Source organism: Suillus discolor, assembly GCF_016758755.1.
Source record: "Suillus discolor strain FC423 chromosome Unknown F5147scaffold_2, whole genome shotgun sequence".
Classification (NCBI taxonomy): Eukaryota; Fungi; Basidiomycota; class Agaricomycetes; order Boletales; family Suillaceae; genus Suillus; species Suillus discolor.
Genome location: NW_024541249.1, coordinates 1074567 through 1098488, shown reverse-complemented (window position 1 = coordinate 1098488; position 23922 = coordinate 1074567). Strand labels below are relative to the sequence as shown.

General features: G+C 46.7%; 6 protein-coding genes across 6 annotated transcripts; 2 read left to right on the top strand and 4 right to left on the bottom strand.

Annotated features, from left to right (window-relative positions):
* Positions 1 to 406: 406 nt before the first annotated feature.
* Positions 407 to 3387, bottom strand: F5147DRAFT_750134 (uncharacterized protein; the record flags this gene model as incomplete). The annotated part of the gene is made up of 6 exons (XM_041440154.1): positions 407 to 786; positions 859 to 2398; positions 2454 to 2531; positions 2594 to 2881; positions 2936 to 3115; positions 3316 to 3387. 6 exons carry the CDS (start codon positions 3385 to 3387, stop codon positions 434 to 436), a joined length of 2511 nt encoding a protein of 836 aa, XP_041299669.1. The 3' UTR covers positions 407 to 433.
* Positions 3388 to 4948: 1561 nt separating this feature from the next.
* Positions 4949 to 6867, top strand: F5147DRAFT_767309 (uncharacterized protein; the record flags this gene model as incomplete). The annotated part of the gene is made up of 9 exons (XM_041440869.1): positions 4949 to 5024; positions 5075 to 5149; positions 5203 to 5348; positions 5405 to 5578; positions 5640 to 6065; positions 6112 to 6261; positions 6313 to 6507; positions 6560 to 6729; positions 6783 to 6867. 9 exons carry the CDS (start codon positions 4949 to 4951, stop codon positions 6865 to 6867), a joined length of 1497 nt encoding a protein of 498 aa, XP_041299668.1.
* A 6631-nt stretch (positions 6868 to 13498) lies between these two features.
* F5147DRAFT_665575 (uncharacterized protein) lies at positions 13499 to 15328 on the bottom strand. The gene is made up of 10 exons (XM_041435123.1): positions 15228 to 15328; positions 15098 to 15172; positions 14994 to 15038; positions 14878 to 14931; positions 14746 to 14808; positions 14516 to 14695; positions 14287 to 14461; positions 14008 to 14235; positions 13719 to 13955; positions 13499 to 13663 (listed from the first exon to the last, which is right to left on the bottom strand). The coding sequence occupies exons 1-10, from the start codon at positions 15231 to 15233 to the stop codon at positions 13650 to 13652; spliced, it is 1077 nt and encodes a 358-aa protein (XP_041299667.1). The 5' UTR covers positions 15234 to 15328; the 3' UTR covers positions 13499 to 13649.
* Positions 15329 to 16195: 867 nt separating this feature from the next.
* On the bottom strand, positions 16196 to 18002 carry F5147DRAFT_665571 (EXS family-domain-containing protein). The gene is made up of 5 exons (XM_041435122.1): positions 17507 to 18002; positions 17250 to 17450; positions 16980 to 17201; positions 16341 to 16925; positions 16196 to 16280 (listed from the first exon to the last, which is right to left on the bottom strand). Exons 1-4 carry the CDS (start codon positions 17926 to 17928, stop codon positions 16355 to 16357), a joined length of 1416 nt encoding a protein of 471 aa, XP_041299666.1. The 5' UTR covers positions 17929 to 18002; the 3' UTR covers positions 16196 to 16280; positions 16341 to 16354.
* Positions 18003 to 18938, top strand: F5147DRAFT_665565 (uncharacterized protein). Its single transcript, XM_041435121.1, has 3 exons — positions 18003 to 18225; positions 18279 to 18500; positions 18553 to 18938. The coding sequence occupies exons 1-3, from the start codon at positions 18075 to 18077 to the stop codon at positions 18852 to 18854; spliced, it is 675 nt and encodes a 224-aa protein (XP_041299665.1). The 5' UTR covers positions 18003 to 18074; the 3' UTR covers positions 18855 to 18938.
* F5147DRAFT_602214 (tRNA synthetases class I-domain-containing protein) lies at positions 18939 to 23088 on the bottom strand. The gene is made up of 12 exons (XM_041432252.1): positions 22833 to 23088; positions 22591 to 22772; positions 21814 to 22521; positions 21551 to 21766; positions 21404 to 21495; positions 21256 to 21354; positions 21077 to 21203; positions 20862 to 21028; positions 20534 to 20809; positions 20050 to 20482; positions 19776 to 19997; positions 18939 to 19722 (listed from the first exon to the last, which is right to left on the bottom strand). The coding sequence occupies exons 1-12, from the start codon at positions 22852 to 22854 to the stop codon at positions 19033 to 19035; spliced, it is 3234 nt and encodes a 1077-aa protein (XP_041299664.1). The 5' UTR covers positions 22855 to 23088; the 3' UTR covers positions 18939 to 19032.
* Positions 23089 to 23922: the final 834 nt, after the last annotated feature.

The following is a 23922-nucleotide window of genomic DNA, read 5'->3' as shown; positions in this document are numbered from 1 at the left end:
AAGGATCCATGTCTGTCGTTCCTTTCGAAATTCGCGCCGAACTCACTTTGTTGTGACATCAGTATAGACGTTGCAATCAGCCGACATGGCTCGTGCACTGCTTAGCGGAGTTACGAGAGCATCTGAGTGGCGGAGTAAATAGTTAGTATAATAGAATATCGGAATCGGCCGAATATATTCTGAGCGCCACGAACTCCTATTATCGTCGCTGTTCCTACTAAGCCCGGAACCTGAATCATAAGAGGTTACGAGCCCTGTGATACGTTAAAAAGCAAATGTTAAGACAATACATTGAAATAACATCAGGAAAACCCTCCCATATAGACTTAGATAGATTAGACGTTCTTAGACAAATTTTCGCAAGCTGTGAAATTTTATAGTAGCTAGCTCTAAGACCAATAGTATAGTGCAAGCTAATGATAATCATTGGCAACTAGCGCAGTGTTGCAAAACTGTATCGATCTAAGTATGTATTTACATAGAATGATGAACACTCGTCAAGAACGTTAGCAGAGGTCCATTCACGAGGAGCTACAGAGCCGAAATGCGGAATCAAATGGGCACTACAACGAATATTGCTGATTGGTATGATGCTGGCCATTCGTTCTCCATTTTTAACGACACGCGAGACCTTGTGCAGGCCGTGATCTCGATCAGGTACACGGAAGGCAGAGAACCATTCGACGTATGCGAGATGTTTCGGAGGCTGAAATGTGGACGGGAAAAGTTGGGGGATGGCTTTGGGAGGTATCAAGAATATGATACGGACTTGCGCAATTCGATATCCTAAATAGTAACCGCTGAGTACCAGTCAACAGCACAATTCAGAGCACTCACCTTTGATGCCAAGTGACCCACCTGTGCCATCATTAACGAACACGGTATCAAATCGTGGCGCAACACTGTCGGATGTAAATTTTCCTGATCGTCCAGGACGTGCATGGACACTATCGACTGTGACCGGAGGATCCCCATCACCACGAACATTATCCAAGAGCCATTTCACCTTGTGAAAGACCGGTAGTCTTTGAAATGGGATGTGTATATCAGCTGCTCGATCTTCGAGCTGCCTGGCCGTAACAGTAGTGTCAACAGGAAGGGTAGCTTTCGCAACATAACGTGCGAGACATTCATTAAAGTGCGTGGCACCATATTCGTTTGCGACCTTGTCCAATGTGACCGCCTTGATGGTAGGATGCTTTGTCATCATTTGAGTACGACGAAATGTCATTTCTGGGGGACGGGGCTGATGATGCGGACGTGTGGTGTTTTCGACGAGTCTCCACTGAATGTATTTCTCGTGACGTGAAATTTTCTCCCTCCATTCAAGCCAAGTCGTCATTTGACCAAACTCATTCTTGTGGTTTGTAGAGCGATAAGCATCTTTCGCAAGGTCGATGTGAAGGCGTTCGGTGTATTCAGTATTGTAGTTGTCCGTAGTGCCATACATTCGAATCATGTGAGCGTAGTGAGCTGTGAAGTGGAGTTTTGGCAAGTTGAAGGAATTCCGAATGCCAAGGTCAATAAAGATGTCCTTGTTGTCGTGGAAAAGGTTAAGTGCCTCGTCAAGTAAAACCAGCGTCTCAGAGCTGTGACATGGGTACTGAGCAAAATATAAAAAGTCTAGCAGACCACGAACGGCACGGAGGAGTCGAGCGGAAGACATATTATTAGGTAGACTGATGTCGATGATGATGCCGAGCAAGAAACGGCAAATTTGATTATGTTCTGTACCGCTTACACGTGAAAGAGTTGTGATGCCCTTCGTAAATAGTCGAATATGGTGATTTGGGGGGAGGCGTCGACATCGTGCATCAATCTCCGTACTGCCACATGCATCAGAAAGCCAAGCGAGGAGATGCTTGACGAGCCCTTGGTATAGTTGATGCAGAATATCAGGAGTTATGGATTCGAATATATTGACAAAGGGTAGTCCCTCCCAGAATGGGTGGACAATAGGCTTAATGCCAGCATCTGCGCATGCACGCACAAAGGCCAATCCACCTTGGTCAAGAGCGCAGAGGGCATCAAGTACTGCACCAAGGTCTCGTGGTTGCCAATTTGCGACACCAGTTGCTAGACCAAGCTCGTCGGAGGGAACATCGCAATTTGGACATTGAGTTGTCTTGACTCCGGTAGCTAAAACTTGCTCTGGGTAGTCTCCTGCAAAACATGCAAACAAAGGATGGCCTCGACGCATTATTCCATCACCACTTCGCATATTAATGCCATTGATGCCGGCAGCTGTGAGTGGTGCAAGTACACGTCCCACACAAGCATGATATAAATTGGCAAGCATCCGTCGGCGAGCAGCTTTGTTGGTAACGTGTTCAAGGCGAGTAGTTGGAAGGTATGCGAGGAGGACATGTGCCTGGCGTGACGGTTTCCGACGAATATCCTTTGGGATGTTTCCAATAGTCATGTAGACGGGGTATGCTGTCTTGTTGCGAAACATTCGTAACTTGAGTCTTGTCTGATGAAATGATGATGGGAATTATTGTAGCACCAGGGCGCTCGTGATCTAAGTGTTTCTAGGAAGAATACAATATTAATATTAGTACGTTGAAGCTCACAAAAGGTAGAAAACACCGACCTGACTATTCCACCACCATTTTCCAGTATGCATCTCATGATATAAACGAATCGTCTCATCTTCGTCGGCATAATGGCGTTCAGGCGCAAAGACCAGAAAGTCAGCAAAACTTGGATCACTGAAAAGAGCCTTGATGCATTCAATGATATCACGATAGTAGACATCAAACGCTTCATTAGCAACGACAATCTGATCGCGTTTGAATTTCGGACGGCCTGGAAGTTCATCGTCGATGATCTTGTTCAGTTCCCGTGTATTCTTGAAGGAAAGACCAATCTTTTCGCTAAGCTGGAAGTGCTACAATTAGATTGATCCTAGTGTTCGAGTAAAGCACGGACTTACACCTTCAATAGAAACAAGTTCTGAGAACGCAGTTGAGCTTGAACCTCGTAATTTTGCCCATCGAGCCATCTCCCAATCAAGCTTCGAGGTGAATGGGGCATAAATATTATCTGCACTCGAGCCATTAAGCTGTGCATGGTAGGTTATATTGCTTGGCTGCTTGATGGCTGAGTCGATGGGCTGTCCAGCTCGTTGATCAGGGTAATGGACAATTATAGGTACTTGTTCGTGTTCAAGAAGTCGCCGCTGCGCCATATGAAAAGCATCTTGGCCTTGATCTGTGGTAGGTGGGTGTAAGGCATCATTGTGCGCAGGTGCTGGCACTACAGGAGGTTCCCATTCGTCATGATTGTTAGTGTCATGATGCTCCGCAGAATGACTTGAGGGTGCTGGTGCTGCAGGAGGCTCCCATTCGTCGTGATCGTTGATGTCATTATCTGAGTCATCTTCATCCATAGGTGCTTGACCAACATCCCCCTCGTCATCTGACCCTGGCCATGCAAACTCATCCTCAGCGTATGTTCCAAAAAAATCACCTTCAAAATGCAGCGGATGATTTGGATCAGGTGCGTCTATATCTACATCATTTGCTGGGTCTGGAGCGAATTGCCGTGAGGAAAGGTAGAGGGTACGACAGGCAGGATTGGTGGTTTTTGCGAGATGCTGACTATAACCGGTGATTGATGCAAGCTTTTTATCGCAGGAAGGACATGTTATTTCGGGCATGTTCTGCATAGATTCAATAAAAAATGAACACTGAACACCTGAAAATCACTTACAACTTGTCAGTCAACAGTAAGGACAAATAAAGTGTGCGAGTCTGACAGTCAGAGCAAAAAAGTGGTGTCAGCAGCATGTAAGAGGCTGTGAGGCTCTGCCGAAGTAAGAAATATTGGGTAAAGTGATGACGGTATTCCGCATGCTCGGAGATTGGTAAATTCAAGTCTTGCAGTGACGGAACCAGATATCAGACTCGTTAAGCACATCAGATAAATGACTTTTGCGAAGCACAGTAGCTGAACACGACAAACATAGAGGGTAGTAATGGAGAGGAGAATGCTTCTTGATAGTTCGTAAACGGGGGAATGCCAAAAGTTCCCAGCCGATGGGGCCGTTACTAGGGAAGAACACTAGTTGAAGATGCTAAACATAGAGGGTGGTAATGGAGAGGAAAATGCTTCTTGATAGTCCGTAAATGGAGGAAATGGCTTTCGCCAAGTGCCGTAGTGGAACATAGAGGGTGGTAATGGAGAGGAAAATGCTTCTTGATAGTCCGTAAACGAAGGAAATGGCTTTCGCCAAGTGCCGTAGTGGAACATAGAGGGTGGTAATGGAGAGGAAAATGCTTCTTGATAGTCCGTAAACGGAGGAAACGACTTGCATCCGATTAGCGTGCCACCAATAAGAAAGTTCCCGATTGACAGGACCGTTACTAAGAAGAGAATGGTGTGCGCACTAGGACTACTTTGTAAAGCTGTGTTTTAAGTTTCTGAACATAAACTCACCAAATAGCAAACTAAGCCAGACAAGGAAAGGGTCAACCCTGGCTCAGCGCTCAGTATAATAAGCGGACTGTTTCAAATTAAATGCCTGACCCCAACTTAAATAAAAACACTCACTCACCTTTTTGAAGCGGTCTTTCTCCAGCAGAAAGGCATTCTCACATTCGTTTTTCAGACTTTTTACTCCTTCCGACCTTAATTTCCCTTCAATGGACTTGCATCCACGGCGTAAGAAATTTTTCATGACAACAAAGTTAAAACTCACTTGGTTCAAGTATGACGCAAGGCAAAAGATCAGGCTCTAGACAATCCAGGTAAGCACATTGTCACCATACAAATTCATACTCACAATGATACTTTATGGCAGTTTGGGGACCACTCCGCCAAAACAAACGGGCACGCAAGCACGAACTGCTCACCCACTGATGATATTGCACCTATTCCAAAATGGGTCAAGTCAGTCAAAAGTAAGTCGCGATTAGTAGTAGCTCACCTGTAGTGATGACCCGCCATGATGGATGCAGGTGGTGGAACGAAAGCAAGGGCGCCAGAACCTCCCCTCAGAACTGGAAAAAGCAAAAGCTGCAGTAAGTATCAGTGCCCACACAAAAGCCAAACTTGCTCACAGAAAGATTAGAGCGGCCGCCACCTCTCGCATCAGACTCTGAGGACAACGTGGAGGTTAGCCAACCTCAGCGGTTAAAGAAGAGGGGTCAGCATTGCGTGTTGCCACGTGACACTCTTACTAATGGTTGAAAGTTATAGCTCGTGTCAGTGTTGAACCATCAGATATTGATTCGGACACTGCTAGCAAGCAGAGTGTCTCTGATAGAGCTTCCAGCTCCGAAATTGAAATGTCGGACTCAGGATCAGAGCCAGTCAAGAGCATCGCAAAAGCTCTGTTTGAAGAGGTGAGTCACTTCACACTGCATTCAATAAGCTTAAGTAATCTGCATGAACTTTCAAGGTTCCTGCAATTGTCAATACGCAGGCAGACCGCCAGAAAAAGCCTGCAAAGAGTAAGTCTGGCAGACCTTGGAAGACCAGATATACTCTGTCCCGGTCACCAACACCTCCACCACCTGTATGGGGCTCACAATACAGGCCTTGGAGTGCGAAAGAAAAGAAATATACTGCCGAAGTAAGAATATATTTTGTTCCTTTGTATTCTGAGTCTACTGAAACCAAAATTCGCTCAATAGATCCCCATGTGGGACTCTCCAATGACGAGGTCATCCTTTGGACCGCAGCCTCTCAAACACAGTAGCAAGAGCAATACGCCCTCCTCCGCAGTACAAGTCAAGGAAGATGAGGAAGACCTTTCCATCCTCGAAATCAAACCTGAGCCCGATGTGCCCCCACATGCTGACGCAATGGCTGATCTTGTCTACACGAAGACTGGGTCAGTACGACTTACGGACCAGAACACGGAGCTTCGCAAGGTGATCCATCATGGTATCCTCGAGGTCAAGGCATACATTGCCTTCAAGCACAGGTACCCTGAAATTGTGGCCAAGAACTCATATGCGCGGGAAATCTTACTTCAGGCTGCGAAGCACCACAAGACAGTGCCAATTGAGAAACGGATGTATGTTGATGATGAGTATTTGTCGGCACTCGCCAATCTAGTAAGTAATCTGTCTTACTTTGATTTAATATTGACACCTGCTATAGATTGATGCTCGTGTGAGCCTCTTCCGCACTGAAATCAAGGATGTCGCCTATAAATATGCCCCAGGCTACTTTCGACTCGGCCGTGACTGCAATGCTATCGTTGACCGTCTCCTTGCGGGTCATTCCTACATTTTTCCGCAGACATTTGATGTTAGTTTTTTCGCACAAGAATTTGACATCCCACTGACACCTCGCATCAAGGCTGAGGGTCTTCCTTCTCCAAAACGACAGAAGCCATATCAAGGGCAGCCCATAGTCGACACTCTATACGAGACATTCTTCAAAAACACGAAGTCAGTTGGTTTGCAGTTTGCTCAGCACTTTCTTGACATTGCGGAGAACAAAACTGGTCGACCAGAAATCCCTATCCCCATGTTGGCCATGGTCAGCACAGCTGTAAGTTTGTGTTCGCACTCATCTGTTCATTGACTCAATTCTTTGTTGTTAGATCCATGCTGTTCTCGTTGCAAAGAAGAACAAGGCAGGTGAAGATTTCAAGTTCACTGGTAACCAATTCTGTGATATCTATACATACCACGTGGCGTTGTTGGAGAGAATCCGAAGGACGGCTCCTGTCAAGTTTCACAAAATGATGGCCGATATTTACGAGGAGGTCCAGTAAGTCCACATCCAATTTGGTATACACGTTGCTGACTTACTGTTGCTTACAGGCATTTATGTCATGACACAATTGGAGTCTATGACAAAGATACCGATCTAGCATTCTTGGACCTTGAGGGAATGGATGACGAGTAGAATACCTCACTGACGCTGTGCCATATTTTGCAGGACATAGGATTTAATCTTCGATACCCCACTGCTCGCTATATCTCACCACTCGCTATGTTTTCTCGTGCTTGTTTTGCTCATATGAGTCGTACATTACTGCATCAGCCTGATACCCGATTTTAATGATATTAATTTTTTCATGTACTCGAAGTGTGAAAGTCTTCCTATTAGTGTTTCCTAGGGCGCGTAAAGGCTTTCCTAGGTGTCTACTAGGACACGTCAAATTGTTTTTAAATGACAGCAAGGTATGGCTAATTGTTCTAAATAGCAGCAAGGTATGGCTAATTAAAAATCAGCAATAAAGTCTGGCTAGGATGTCTAGCCCATCTAATATGTCTAATATGTATTAGTTGCACGAAAAAAGATCTAATCCGAACAGCTTTATCTAAGTTTACATGGGAGGGTTTTCCTGATGAATAATCAAGATGTCGAATCCCAATCCTAATCCTCCGACTTCTACAGCTACTGGGACTTCCACAACAGTACCTGTCCCTGCGGCAATACAAAAACCTAAAGAGATTAACCTCGGAGCGTTGTCGTCGTATAAAATCGAACCTTTGAAGGAAAAGAATTGGAGTGGATGGAAAGCCCGTATGATGGGCCTTCTCAAGCTTCATGGCGTGTCTGAACATGTAGATGGCACAACGAAAAAGCCTGATCCGAACAAAACGGATGAGTTAGCGTCATGGAATAAACTCGACCAAGTTGCACAGACCTTGATAATGAACAGCATCATTGATGAACAGATGGTGCATGTCACCGAGGCTGCAATGGCCGAACAAATGTGGACGAACTTGATGAGTATTCATCAAGTTCGAGGACAACAGAGTGTTGTCGTCGCGAAGCGAAATCTATTCGCTATGCGAGCAGCTGAAGGCGTCAATATCATCGAACATATCAATGAGATGAAAAGGCAACAAAACGACTTACATCTTATGGGCGAGATGATTACGGACAAGGAATATAAATCCTTGCTCGTGATGTCCCTACCGGACTCCTGGGATGCCTTCACATCCTCGTACCTTGGTACGCATGCGGATGCGCAAGGGACAAAAGGTATAACGTCCCAGGAGATTACCTCGTTGATTATAGACGAGTATAATTGTAGGGAGACGCACAGTACGCAGGCGCAGGAGAAGGGGTATTATGCTAAGAGTACCGAATGCGGGAAAAAGCGTAAGATCGAGAAGGAAAGACCGAAACAGAACTTACCGGAATGTTCGATTTGCGGAAGACATAACCATGTCACCACAAAGTGCTATTGGAAAGGCAAGCTGAAGTGTACGTCCTGCGGCAAATTCGGACACGAGACTTCGGCATGCTGGGGAAACAAGACTTCAGGAGCGTCATCTAGACCTGTAAAGCCGAAACGTGCTTACCAAGTGCGAGGCAATATGGAGGATGACGACACTGATATGGAAGTTGAAGACGAACCTAAAATTGTGTTTATGGTTCAGTCTGATCTTTCCCCGAAGAGCGAACAAGAATCAATGATCTGGTACGAGTGGTTCGCAGATTCAGGAACAACCTCGCATATAACCAGAGTTCGAACTGCACTTACAGAATATGTCCCAACAAAAAGTGAAGTTGTCGGGATAGGAAACGAGCCCCTTGAAGTGAAAGGGCGAGGCACAGTCGAACTCGAAAGCTATATAGGCAGACAAAAGGTCAAATTTTATCTAAAGAATGTATTATACGTACCGAACGCATCAAACAATCTATTATCTGTGCGCCAGCTAGACAAAGATGGCGGATGTGCTAGGTTCGGTGGTGGAAAAGTGGCCTTGTATGCCAAACAAGGACAACACATCGCAGAAGGACATATTGAACATGGCCTATATAAACTAAATGTTAGAGCGAAGTTAAGACTAATAGAAAAGACACATACCGTAAAAGAGAGACCACCAGCCGATTGGCTGACATGGCACAAAAGATATGGCCATGTAGCGGTAACAGGTCTTAAAAAGCTGTATAACGAAAAGTTAGTAGACGGCTTGAATATAGATAAAAGCGAACCTCAATTTGAATGCGAAGCGTGCATTCGCGCAAAACAAATAAGGGAACCTTTCCCGAAATTAGTAGATCAACGTGCAGAAAAACCATGCGAACATACCCATAGTGATGTATGGGGTCCAGCAAGGACTCAATCTATAGGAGGAGCCCACTACTATATCTCCTTCGTGGACGATTGTTCCAGGAGATGTACCGTTGAATTTCTGAAACACAAAAATGAGGCATCATCAAAGGTAAAGCAATATATCGCTTACCTTGAAAGACAACGAACCAAATCACCCAAGACAATTAGGGTAGATAACGGTACTGAATATATAAATAATGAGCTGATAACATGGTGTAAAGAGAAGGGAATAGACTTACAAACAACAGCACCCTATTCACCACAGCAAAACGGAGTATCAGAAAGACAGAATCGAACACTAACAGAATTAGCAAGAGCGATGATAACCGAAAGAGAGTTACCAGAGTTCCTATGGGCAGAAGCGGTTGCACACGCCACATATGTAAGAAATCGGGCACCAACCCGAGCATTAGATCATTCAACCCCTGAAGAAGTATGGAGTGGTAAGAAACCTGACGTGTCATACTTACAAGAATTCGGCGTACCTGTATATGTTCTCCAGGAGAACGCCAACCAATCTAAGATGCAGCCTAGGTCCATAAAACAAGTCTTCGTCGGCTTTGTGGATGGACCGAAGGCAATATGTTACTATGACGCCCGAACACGTCAGATACGAGTGAGTAGAAACTACAAGTTTATAAACTCACCGGAAAAGATCCCAGAAAGCACTAATGATGTACAGCGCGAGGGGGAGATTGATATGGGGGAGATAGACGCGCAGACATCAGGGGGAGCTGACGTGCAATCACCTATACAAGAACACTCCATAAATGAACAGCATAGAGATATACGAGAACACTTACAAGAAAAGAGCTCAAATGAGCGTATATCTGCAGATAATAAGCAGAAAGAGCCGCCAGAGACAAATGAGCTGCCCAGAAGAACCAAGAGACAAACAGTTAGAAAAGATTACCGAAAAATGAATGAACCAGACTTACCGGACTTTGATAATGACGAAGATGATAGATCTAAGTCGTATGAAGTTAGAGACGGTAAACTACCATTGCCAGAACTTACAGAAGAAGACATAGTCTTGATTGCGATGGTAGAAGGAGGACACATTGACCCTAATGAGCCAAAGAATCTAAGTGAAGCACAGGCGTCAATAGATTGGCCAAAATGGGAAGAAGCGATATGAGCAGAACTTACCCAGTTAAACAAAATGGGCACTTGGGAGTTGGTAGAACCACCCGAGAACAGGACACTTGTAGGAAACAAATGGGTCCTAGTTAAGAAAACAAATAAAGAAGGCGAAATCATTAAGTATAAAGCAAGGTTAGTAGTGAAAGGGTACTCACAAATTCCTGGTATGGATTATACAGATACCTTTGCACCGGTAGTATGTCTTGAGTCGATATGATCGACGATGTCTGTTGCAGCGGCCCAAAATTGGGAAGTTGAGCAGATGGACGTGAAAGGAGCATATTTAAACGGCACCTTAACAGAGGAGGTGTACATGGTCCAACCGGAAGGATATGATGACGGTACCGGAAGAGTGTGTCGACTTCGAAAAACCTTGTATGGATTAAAACAATCTGGACGTGAGTGGAACATTGAGTTAAATAGTCGTCTAACGAAGATAGGATTTAAATGTACCGAGTCGGATCCATGCGTCTATATAAGACAGACCGAGACAGGCACGCAGATTATAACAGTATGGGTAGACGATCTACTCCTGTTTGCAAATAGTGTCAATCTTATGAGTCAATTAAAGATGCAGCTAAAAGAGATATTGGACGTTACTGACCTGGGAGAACCTAAAAAGATAGTAGGAATTGAAATAACAAGAGACCGTGCCGAGAAAACAATTAAGTTATCTCAAGCATGGTACATAGATTCAATCCTACGAAAATATGGACTCCAGGACTGCAATGCAGTAGGTATGCCCATGGATCTGAAAATTGTATTAGAAAAGGAGGATACCGACACAAAAGGCGAACAAAGTAATAGTTACGCCTCATTAGTCGGATCTTTAATAGTGCTGCCGCGGTCCGGTCCAGAACCATGGTTCGAACCGGACTTTTGGTCCGGTTCTCCGCGGTTCGGTCCATGGTTCTCAACTAGTCTTTCAATGATTTTTTTTTCACGCTCACCACTGAAAATTTTCGGGTTTGGTTCGAGTTCAGACCAGAAAAAAACCAAACCGGACCACAGAGAACGGTTCTCTGTGGTCCGGTTCTCAGTTCTCGTCCAGGACCCTCTGAACCGGACCAAACCGGACCACGGCAGCACTAAGATTCTTTAATGTATCTTGCAGTGGCGACACGTCCCGACATCGCGTATGCGATACAAAGGCTAAGCTCTTTTGCTGCAAATCCTGGACTAACACATTGGTCAGCGGCAAAACGGGTATTAAGATATCTAGCTGGGACGAAAAACCTTGGAATTAAGTATCGAGGAAACAATTCCACAAACGCCAAAGTCAAATTTGAGGGATGGACAGATGCAGACTATGCTAATGACGTTCGCAATAGAGTCTCAATATCAGGATATGTCTTCAAACTTAGTGAAGGAGCCATTACTTGGAGCTCCAAGAAACAAAACACCGTTTCGCTATCCTCAACGGAGGCAGAATATGCAGCGATGGCGTATGGAGCAAAGGAAGCAGTGTGGCTCCGATATTTGTTCGAAGATTTGAAATTGGCCCAAGAAGGACCAACAATCCTATATGGAGACAATATGGCAGCGTTAGCAATAGCACGAGACCCTCAATATCACGCGAAATCAAAACACTTTGATGTAAAGAATCATTACATCAGAAGTAAGATTCGCGAGAAAATAATACAAGAAGTATACTGTCCTACAGAAAGGATGATAGCAGATGTACTCACTAAACCGCTAGCTAAACCGTCGCATCAGAGACTCTCCAACATGATGGGCATGTCTCCAGATTGAGGGGGAGTGTTGTGACATCAGTATAGACGTTGCAATCAGCCGACATGGCTCGTGCACTGCTTAGCGGAGTTACGAGAGCATCTGAGTGGCGGAGTAAATAGTTAGTATAATAGAATATCGGAATCGGCCGAATATATTCTGAGCGCCACGAACTCCTATTATCGTCGCTGTTCCTACTAAGCCCGGAACCTGAATCATAAGACACTTCCCCCTGGCAGATTCTATATCCAATAGCTCCCAAGTATAAGCAGATCCCATTCGCATCATTGCCTGTTTCATACTGTCGCAACGCTATAAAGTACTGGACGTCCTGATTGTTCATGAGCAAGGTCCACGTCGGCAACGCCGACCCCTAGTTACCAAGGGAGACTCATTCAACAGTAAGCGGCACCGTATGCGAAAACATCGGCGAGTGGGATATCACTTCAGATACTGGAGTCAGCGGGAGCTTCGTTATCGCACAAACTCATAAATTCAGGAGAACTAGGCCAAGCTCGATTGAGATTCGACACGAGTGATCAAGGAAGTATGAGATACCAACAGTGATGATGATAGAGATAGAATTGAGTAAATGACGACGAACTCGGATTGATACTGCAATGTACCGGCTATGCAGCGTGGTCATTTGACACAACTAGGCGGTGATCGATTAATCATGCTGGCGAAGTTGTGCTGGAGAATGCGATGACTAGCGATAACATGTGACGGCTATGGAACGTGAAGCGAGACTCAGAAACGAACAAGAACAAGACAAGAGCAACGAACGAGATGACAAGATTTGAGACAAAAGAGCAACGAACGAGACGATGAGATTTGAGACGGCGAGATGCGAGAACACAATGGACGATGATTTAAAACGCGCCGAAATACCCTCCGGCAGCCTGAACAAGAACAGATTGCAAGTAGGGGAGACGATTCTCAACTCTGGCACACAAGTAGGTGTTGCATACTGCTGGGCTCCTGACGAAAACGTTTATGAGGGTGATCTTGTCAGCTAGTAAAATCCCCTTCTCATCCTGCATGAGGGCCAAGGCCTGTGACCTTTCATCCGCCACCCGAGTTTCTTCAACTGATGCCTGAAGCTTGTCCGCCAGGCGGTTAATGGAACTTTGCAGGCCCATGAAGGCAGCGCTGCTTTGCTCCTCCTCAGTCAATGTCATAGTTAAGAGTTGGTACTGAGTACAGATGATCACGGCAGTTACAGCTAAGAGGATCTGCCTTCGCTGATTCGTAGTCAGACTAGTCATTCTGAGAGATTATTGAAACTCCGTCACAACGGCTTCTGTGCCCAGCACTCCAACACACATAGTTGTTCCACTTTCAACGTGAGGTTCTAAATCTGTGCTTACCTTGACACCACTTTTTGGTTGGAGATTACACTGACCCTTTCTTACTCAGTCTACTCCGTAGAGTCAGGGAGTAGAAAATCCAAGTTATGTTTTACCAACTTGCATGACATCTGAATTGAGCAATCCATCTCGCCCGAAAGTAATACGCGAACCATCAGAGTCGTATGATATGCAGTCAGTTTCCAGCAAGAGATTCTCAATAAACTTCACGCTGTGCGAGTGTGGAATTCATAAATATCAATCATTTCGCTCTTTCATACTATCAGTAATGTACATCCTCCTTCCCATAGACATATAGGTGCATATAAGTTTTGCATACATAAAGATATTAGCAAGGGTTTCAAGCAGGCGCATCCACAGTTCAGCGTTCAACGCTGACCGTCTACAAGAATATGTCAGACAAGACCAACAAGTAACATGTCTAAACAGGTACTCACAAGCCTTGCTCTCGTACTTGCCAACACCGACGATGATGTTTTGAGGCTCCTGGGCCTTGCCAGAGAGGTAGTTCTCAATGATGCTCTTGGTGCCGCTTGCATAACGAGCCTGAGCATCGAGGGTGGTGCCAGAGTAATGGGGTACCATGCCGTTACCGCCGCCAAGGGTGTTCTTAGCCGTGCGCAAGACGTGGTCTTTGGGTGCGGGCTGGACGTTCCAAACATCACCGGCGTAACCTGTTGCCATGTGAGCTCAATGTGCAGATATTAGGTGGCGAGGGTCACGAACCGTTCAGGTGACCACTTGCAAGGGCAGCAGCTACGGCGTCCTTGTCACAGATAGCACCACGAGCGGTGTTAACGAGCCATGCACCCTTCTTGAAGTGTTTGAGAAGCTCAGCGTTGACGAGGCCGAGTGTACCCTCATGCAGAGGGCAGTTGACAGTGACGATGTCGCACTGCGAGACGAAGTCCTTGAGGTCCTCGACGCGACGAGCGTTGACGGCCTTAGCAGCAGCTGTAATACGTGAGTCAAGCTGTATAAAACCGTAAATAGTGTGGTACAAACCTTCAGGCAGGGGAGCGTAGTCGTAGTAGAGGAGCTCCTTGCAGTCGAAAGGCACCAGACGCTGCAGGACACGGTAGCCGATACGACCAGCACCAATGGTGCCAACGACCTTGCCCTCGAGATCGAAGGCATTGCGAGCAATGTCAGAGACCATCCAGTCTCCACGCTCGATCATCTAAGGATGGCAAACAATTAACAGAGGGAAGCGCGTGCTAGCGGGTCATCATACCTCGTGTGCTGGAACAAAGTTCCTGACGAGGAGGAGGATAGACATCATAACGTGCTCAGCGACGGAGACGACATTGGATCCTGAGACCTCCAAGACCTGAATACCATGTTTGACAGCGGAGTTGAGGTCGATGTGGTCAGAGCCAACACCAGCGGTGACACAGAGCTTAAGGTTCTTGGCCTATCAGGAGTATGAATGTACCGTTCATATCGATAGCTCAACGATCATACCTTTGCGATCAAGTCACCAGTGAGGTACCCGGGGTGGAATGGAGTGGTGATCAAGATCTCAGCCTAAAAAGGAAAGTAAGCACACGCGGATATATATACAGTAGTCACGGTGGGGGCTTGGCTTAGACGTACATCAACGATGTGCTTCTGGAAGTCGCTGTCAGGGCCCTCTTTTGATTCCGAAACCTACACGAATGAGTAGAATTAGGCGACTGCGTAAGCATGCCAAGAGAAACCTTAACACGTACAATGTACTCGTGGCCTTGAGACTCAAGCCACTTGCGGATACCGAGCTATACGGAAAGCTTGAGTAAGTCTGTTTGAGATAATCCAGATTCTCAATGAGACGAACCTGGTTCTCCACAGTACCAAGGAGACGGGGCTCGCTCGTAGCAGCATTACCGCCCTTGTAGAGGATAGCTAAGATCTAGAAGCGCAAGCGCGTCAGATCTTGTGATTGATGACAGCGAATTCATCACTACCTTCATGATTGAGTTTCTGAGGACTGAAGGAAGATGTGTAGTTAGGAAAGTGGGTGGAGAATGAGTCCTTAAGTCGACCAAAGTCCAGGATCTTTATAGGGGGAATGCGGGGTGTAAGCGGTCCTACTGCAATAGGAAAATATGCATCAGCTGACACTGTGTGGGCCTACCATTCTCTGTGCACATCGTGGCTCTTCCGGTTTTGGCCTGATCCGTCCATTTGGCAGATGGCGCCCTGACGGGGATCACGTGTGCCCACCCGGTCACGCCCATTGGCCAAAAATAACACCCTGATCAGCGTCCATTATATCGCGTCCCGGAAGAAGGCGCTCGCATGGTACCAGTTGGAGAATTGATGCGGACGGGATCGGAAGAAACCATTGTTCACTCACCACGGCGGACGTCTGTGTTCAACAACAATATTTAGTAGACTTGGGAGATGCGGACAGATCCTGGGATGTTAGCAGTCAGCCCATCTCACGTTCAAATGAAACACTCCTTGCCTGACACACACACTCGGGTGGACCTTGTTCAGAGATCATATCAGCTTTACACGAGCGTCGGAGCACCCCGGTGAGTTCCCCAGCATGGGAACTCTAATTTCTTTGTCATTTTTCATATGTGACATGAGAAAGGGAGAACGAGTTAGAGAAAAGTACAAGCAGACACCAGTCTACTCCAGTAGCATCATAATCAGACTTTGTCGTCGAGCAACGCTTGTTAGGTTAAATTCGATGTTTTGATGGAAACGTCTACTTGGTTCGATCGGACGTGGTTTTGGGGTTGTAACCAGCGAATGACGAGCTGGACCCGGTTGCCGAGCGGGACCTAATGTATGAATATGTACTGATAATTGCTGAGTGCTATACTGTGAGCTGTTCCGTTAGTGTATTGCTATGCACCCTGTCTAGTGAACCCGATTACTTACAATGTACATTGTTATCCAGCTGGGCGTTTTGATGCGAACAATCTATAGGATCAGAACGGTTTGATGGCATTGCCGAGCGGGGCATAATGTATTGTAATATCTATTTATAATTGCTGGATGCTATACTATGAGCTGTTCCGTAAGTATATTGTTATGGACCCTGCCTAGTGAACCCGATTACTCACTACAATGCAAATTTTTATCCTGAGTGTTCTGATGCAAGTACATAATCATCATCCATAGGATCAGAACGGTTTGATGGCATCAACTCCACTTCCTCTGATGCAGTTCTGATTGACATGATCTGAGATTTGTGTTGTGCATTCTTTGCAACCTCCCATTCCACCCGAAGGAAGACCCACATCCATCGTCGAAAGACTTCCGCAACCTCAAGCCAGAGCATAAGAACGCTTCCTTCCGACTGCGAATGCAGATGACTCGATAGTTTGATTGACCATGTCATACGGAGCACGAGGTTGAAGAACATAACCAGGGGGTATACCAGAAGCGGGTAGAGGAGCACTGGTCGAAGTCCATAAGGGTATGACTGGTGACGTTGAATTGCGCCACCAAGAACATGGTGGCCAGAAGATTGTGTGACAGTATGTGCGTCGGAAGACCCAGCAATGGAAGAAGTTTTTGAATGGAGAGATGGGAGCACAAGGGGTCTTCGCGACTCCGCAGATCGCGGTTTCAAAAGGTTAAGACCCCAATCATTGGTTAAATCCCACCAGAAGGAATATAGAGAGTTCACGGCCGCGGCTAGAAGCCTAAATTGACGTAGCAGATCACTTGGCGACGATAAATTTATGAACCTTGCTTACCATAGGCGAAATAATGGATGTTCCCCATGCCATGGCTCTCGCGTGACCAATTCACCCTTCACCTCTGCGAGCTCCAGTACCACAATTCTTTGAGCGGCAGAAAGGAATATCACCGGAAACGAGGATGCGTATTTGAGCGCATTGAAGAGTGGTCGCTTGCTGGTGTTGGTAGGAGACTGGTACTCGATCAAGCACTGGCGGAAGCGAATAATATACGGTAGACTGACTTCTGTGAGTACAGACTTTCACACACGGGGGAGTAGTGCGTACCTCATGAACGTTGGAAGTATCCACTGAGAGAGGCCATCGAGGTGTGGGGGAGACACAAGACTTCCACCTGGAAGCAACATGCAAAGAGAAAGCCAAACGTCACCAAGGACTTTTGCAAATGAGGTGAACACGTCTGCAAAGACTACATCCGAAAAATACACTGGACTATCTGTTGAAGAGAAGAGACACCTTGCAGCGCTCCTGTTAAAGATTATTACAGTGCTATCATGAAAAGACGTAAAAAAAAACACTCTTACTGAAGGAACATATCTCTCTCGCGCTTTTGGCACAACTCAAATGGGCATATGAGAGTTGTTAGCACACCCAAAGAGCTCAGGGAAGGAATATATTTGAAGGTATCCACCAACATAGTGTTCGAGTGAGTGGCGAGTCTGAAGAAGGACCATCCAGCAAAACACCAAGTTGCATATCCTGCGAATAGACGGTATACGGGCATATAAGACAGTCGTAGAGACAAAGATACTCGTGAAGACGAGGAGTTGGTGGGCAAGAAGGTACGACCAGAGGACAACTCTAGTGCTGACCCTGCATCAATCCCAAGTAGGTGCAATCCATGGAGGTTGGTCGCCCATCCTAGTATGCCCAAGCCGATCAATAATAGTACGCGAAACGGGAGGGGAAAAGAGGTAGAGAGCGGAACTGCATCACCCGGATCCATTCTATAGATTAGAGTCGCAAAGCATGGAAAGAACAGACGATACTGCTGATACTGCTGCGGGGGTCAGTGCAAAAGGCAAATATTCCGAATCCGTTCAACAGTAACCACTGTGCCACGTGACATCGACCCCTTCCACTCCAACCACCATGGCTGAGAAGGCTGGCGCATATGGCACCAAGGCCGCCGACACTGATTTCAGGAAGAAATGGGATAAGGAAGAATACGCTGAACGGGCGCGGAAAAAGGACGAGGAAGAACGGACCAGAATGCAAGAAAATGAGGAGCGCATGAAACAAGGTACGCAATATTCACAGTTGGCTTTTTAGGCCGGGTACTACTTCGTTATACAGGCAGGAAACCGCGCAAGGCCCCAAAGGAGGACCTTCCGAAGCCGACAGAGCTCATGAAACGTCGAGAAGCCTCTCTCGAACTGGACAAGAATCTCGGAAAAACCATGGTTGTGCAGAATCCCGGCGCACGAGGGCCGGGGCAGCCTGGTTTCTTCTGTGAAACTTGCAATCGAAACTACAGGGACAGCACAGGTTATTTGGATCACATAAATAGCAAAGCACGTATGTCAACACAACGATCGCCAATTGTGTGTATCTCTAAACATAACCATAGATCTCAGGAAACTTGGTCAGACGACCCGCGTGGAACGCTCTACCCTCGCACAGGTTCGCGCTCGAATAGCATATCTACGGGAAAAAACCAAAGAGGCATCATCCGCCAAGGCTTTTGATTTTGATCAGCGGCTTGCAGAGGTCAAGGCGAAAGAAGATACTCGGCGAGCCGAGAAGAAGGCTCAGAAACAGGCTCAAAAGGAGGAAGCTCGTCTTGCACTTGTCAAAGATACTGTCATGGATGGTGATGATGAGATGTCGAAGCTCATGGGCTTCGGCGGCTTCGGATCCACCAAGAAATAATCATCTGTTGATACCCACACAACTTCAAATTGTATCTGTAGCCACAACTCACTGTATCATCACACCTGTCATCACTTCATCAAAACTCGCGTCTTCGCATGCGCCAACCTAATTGCTCAGCAGGTAATGTACAAATTCCGCCACATGATTCTTGTCTACTTCTAGCCTTCTGAAATTATTATGCCCGAACCAGTGACAGCACGAACTTGACGTCTGCTACCTCCTGTTCCTCTTCAATCACGAGTTCCCCACCGTTTCTAGTCTTCACGTCAGCAGGCACGCTACGGATGGTCTTCTGAATGGCTTCCGCGTGCTCCTTGAGGGCGTCTTGCAACTCTGCCCCCGAGCCCTCTTCGAAGCAGTAGTACACGTTCAGATCATCAGTGGCTTGCAGTCCAGCCTTTTTCCGAAGCTTCTGTACCCGGTTGATGACCTCTCTCGCAAGCCATTCGCTCATCAGCTCCGGGTGGACTTGGATATCCAGTCTGACCACGACATCATTATCGGTATGGGTTGCATACTGGCCTTCAGAAGCGGGTGGTAACTCGAGGTAACGTTGCACGGTCAGGTCACCAGCGACTAACTCGATGCCATCAACTGTGAGCTTCCCTGAGTCAACGTATGCCTTGACATCGGTGGTGGAAACATTGGGAAGCGCGTTCTTGACGCGTCCGAGATCCTTGCGCAGTTTACGGCCTAGCGTACCCCAATCTGCGACAGCTCGGTAGCCAATGCCACATGCGGCCTCGTCGGTGGTGAATACCACGTCGCGTACGTTAAGCTCTGACTGAATGTAACGTTGCAAAGACTGTACATCGGCAATGTACTGCTCCTCGGGATGGAAGATAAGGAGTTCTCTCAGAGGCGTCTGTGTATCGTAGATTGGTTAAAGTAATTCTTATGACGGCGAATAAAGCTTACCTTCAAGGACAAGTTATGCTTCTCCCGGATATACCGAGTAAGATCAATTACAGCTTGCATGCGCTTCACCTGGCGCTCGATCACCTCATCAAAGTACTCTTCCTTGACATCGGGGAACATGAGGAAGTGAACTGATCGCGCATCGGGAACGGAAGGATCCTCCGGGATATATTCACGCAGAGTCTGATATAGGTTCTCCGTCATGAAAGGCGTGTACGAAGACTAGCAGAGCATCAGCATGGTCAGTCATGGGATTTTCATGTGGAACACGCACCATAGTCCTGCAAAGCGTGAATAGTGTCTCGAAAAGCGTGTTGAGGGCGGCAATCGTGTCCTCTTTACCATCCTCGCCCTTCAATCTTCGCCGATTGAACCGGATATACCAGTTCGTTAGCTCGTCGATAAGATCGAGGAGTCGCGGCAAGATGGTGTAGAGCCTGTAGGCTTTCATCTCATCCTTCACAAGTTTGATAAGAGATTGACACCGAGCAAGGATCCATCGATCCATGACGTTGTTGGAGACAGGAGCATGTGGGTTGTACATGAACCGCACGCCAGTGGTTTTGTTAAGAAGCGTCACTTGGCCAATGAAGAATCGGACGGAATTCAACCAGGGAAGAAGAACGCGAGAGATAACATCCCGAACACCTTCCTCACGGAAGCGCAAGTTTTCACCCCGCACAATGGGAGAGTTGACCAGAAACATCCTGGGACGAAGTAGGCTTTGAAGTAGCATATATTACTGAGTTGACACTGACCTCGTAGCGTCCGCACCATATTGGTCAAAGATAATATGAGGGTCGGGATAATTTCTAAGACTTTTGCTCATCTTCTTGCCATCGGCAGCGAGCACGAGACCGGTGACAATTAAATTCTTCCACGGTGCAGTGCCGAAGAGATGAGTTGAGAGAATGAGCAACGTGTAGAACCAACCCCGAGTCTGATCAATACCCTCTGACACGAAGTCACCCGGGAAGTTCTTGAGAAAAGACTCTTTATTTTCGAATGGGTAGTGCGATGATGCAAATGGCATACTGGAATGGTCCCATTGTTAGTGTGGTTTGCAGGATTGGGGAGCCGAGTTACCTTCCAGATTCGAACCAGCAGTCAAAGACTTCCTCCACACGTCTCAAGACGCCCTTGCCCATTTTCGAAGGAATAGTCAGATGATCAATTTTTTCGCGGTGAATGTCTGTGAGGCCAACAGCACCAGTCAGCTCCTCGAGTTCGGCGATGGAGCCGATGCAGACAACCTGTGCTCTGATCAATTCACACCCATGTTGAAAAATCCTGACACTAACCTCTTCATAGTCATCGCTAACCCACAGAGGTAGTGGTGTACCCCAGTACCTGTTTCTAGATACATTCCAGTCACGTGCATTTGCTAGCCAGTTCCCAAATCGACCATCCTTGACATTTTGGGGCACCCTGATAAACAGAATTGGATCAACATTTGCAGGGAAGCGGACGGCGCACTCACCATAGTGTGTTCAGGTTGTTGGTAACAAGCTGGTCTACGATAGGTTGTACACGGATGAACCACGACGGCACAGCACGATAGATTAAGGGTGTTCCTGATCTGGGGAAGAAGTCAGCGTACCGATCAATGTCCTGTCAAGAGGCCTTACCGCCAGCAGAACGGATAGGAATGCTTGATGGTCGATTGCACAATGAGACGACCTTTCGCCTTCAAGACCTTCATGACTTCTTTATCTGCAACCTTGAAACCAACGGTGAGCACCGCTAAATAGCTCAATCAATGAATAATGACAAACTTTGATGTACATGCCCTCGAAATCGGTAACTGGCTTAGTGAATTTGCCAGCATCATCTAAGGGACAGGGAGCCATCTCTCCAGTATAAAGGATACCATTTTCGATAGCAACGCGAGCGTCATCTTCACCGAATGCCGGGGCTTGCTGTACGATGCCTGTACCGTCCGTCGCCGTAACATATGTATCCACAAGCACGCGAAATGCGCGATCCTTATACTGAAGAATGGTCGGAAACTGCACGAAAAAGGAGGCAATTCACATACTTGTTCTGTGAAATACTCGAAGAGCGGCGTATATCTCCATCCCTTCATTTCGATACCCTTGTAAGATGCTAGCTTCTTGAACTTTGCTTTCTTTGGATCTTTGTAGAGAGTCCCAAGAAGTTGATCACAAAGTATGTAATTTGTGTTGTGTTCTTCATCGTGAATCTTGATGTAAGTGAGCTCGGGATGAACGCACAGTGCTAGATTAGATGGGAGGGTCCATGGGGTAGTCGTCCAGGCTAGAAGCGATGTGCTAGGATCTTCAACTAGCGGGAATGCGATTGTGACTGCAGGATCGTTTACATCCTTGTAGTCTAGCCCTGCTTCAAAGTTCGAAAGTGGGGTGGTACATCCTGTAGAATACGGCATGACACGCTGGCCACGGTACACCATGCCCTTTTTCCAGAGCTCCGAGAACGCCCACCACTCGCTTTCCATGAAAGGCGTATTTAGTGTTTTGTAGTCGTTGTCAAAGTCAATCCATCGACCCATGCGCTCGACGGTGACGCGCCAATCTGAAGCGTAACGCATGACGATGGCACGACATTCTGCATTGTATTTTTCGATTCCCATGGCCATAACGTCACTCTTGCCAGTGATCCCAAGTTTCTTATCGATCTCATGCTCGACGGGGAGACCATGAGTGTCCCAACCAAATCGACGCGTGACATGATGGCCTGTTACATGGGCATGTCGAGTAACTATGTCCTAGATCAAGGAAGCGGGCGTTAACAGATCGGCCAACGATAAAGATCAGATATTACTGGAATCACATACCTTGATGGTACCCGCGAGAAGATGACCATAGTGAGGCAGACCAGTCGCGAAAGGAGGACCGTCGAAGAAGACATATTCTGGTTTGCCTTCTGATAGCTTCAAACTTGTCTGGAAAGCATCTATCTCGCGCCAGTAAGCGATGACCTTCTCCTCCTCCTTTGGAAAGTTGAATGGTTGGGTTACTAGTCCGAGAGACGCTGATAAGCAACATAATGTACGGGCGTAGTCACCAAGCTACGCACTGTCTTGTTTCTGGAATGACATCCTAGTACCTCGACTTCAGCAATGGTGTGATCTGTATGAGTAACCCTGTCGCAGTGAAGGCGATTCTTTTGAAGTGATATCTTGATCTAAAGTGTGACTCGAGTTTCGGATTATGACTCGGATATCAAAACCAAACACTGTGGGTATGTGTGTCACCAAAAAACGTAGATCATGGACTAGCGCTCGCGAAAAACAGCTGAACAGTGTAGATCGATGGATGTAACGATCAATTCAATTCACAGACATCGTTATATCGTACTACAATCTTGTAACCCCTTCGAAAGCAAAATTTTGGATCCCGCGTCGATGACTTTCGGCAAACAGCGACTGAGTCAGAATGGGCCAAGAGTTGTCTCGTCAAAATACGAACTTCGACGCCGGCGAAGCTTGGTGAGTCACTGGATTATCCACCCAAAGTTGTCAAATTTCTGAGTCGTTGCCGCAGTTTCGCGCGCATAACGGACATGGGCGGACAAAAATATTCACTTGATTTCTTGTGACTTTGTCGGTCCCAAATCAACTGACATCAAGGTCCGAGTTGTCATTCACCGGCAACACTCGACACTGATCGTCATGATACTCTTTCTGGAAGTCCAAGGGAAGATGCGAGCTGAAATCGACTGAGGCATACGCAGTGATGCGCTATCCGCTTTCGCAGACCAGGATACTTGGCCGTACATTGAAGAAAAGTTCCTTTACCACTGTTTCTCATTCATTTTCCGAGAGGCCATGTCGCGCAACTGTGTTAACGCTGACCAGTTTGACCCGGGACGGTACCTGCTTCACGACGGCAAGCTCTCGCCAACCGCAAGGATTGCAGGGAGCCCTCTCTTCTGGTTTGGAAGAAGGTTTATCACAGAGAAATTGTTGTGGTAGCCTCCTTGTAGGTCTCAGCAACAATGCGCTTCTTGAAGGCCAAAGACACGAAAATTCGACCCATCGAAATCACCCCAGTGATTACAAATGGTGTTGCATCGCTAGTTTCTTGATTCGATGGAACTCGACTTTGATCTTGAAGTCGTCCAGCATCATCCCTGCGTTTCATGAGCAGGGTCCATTTTGTCGCCG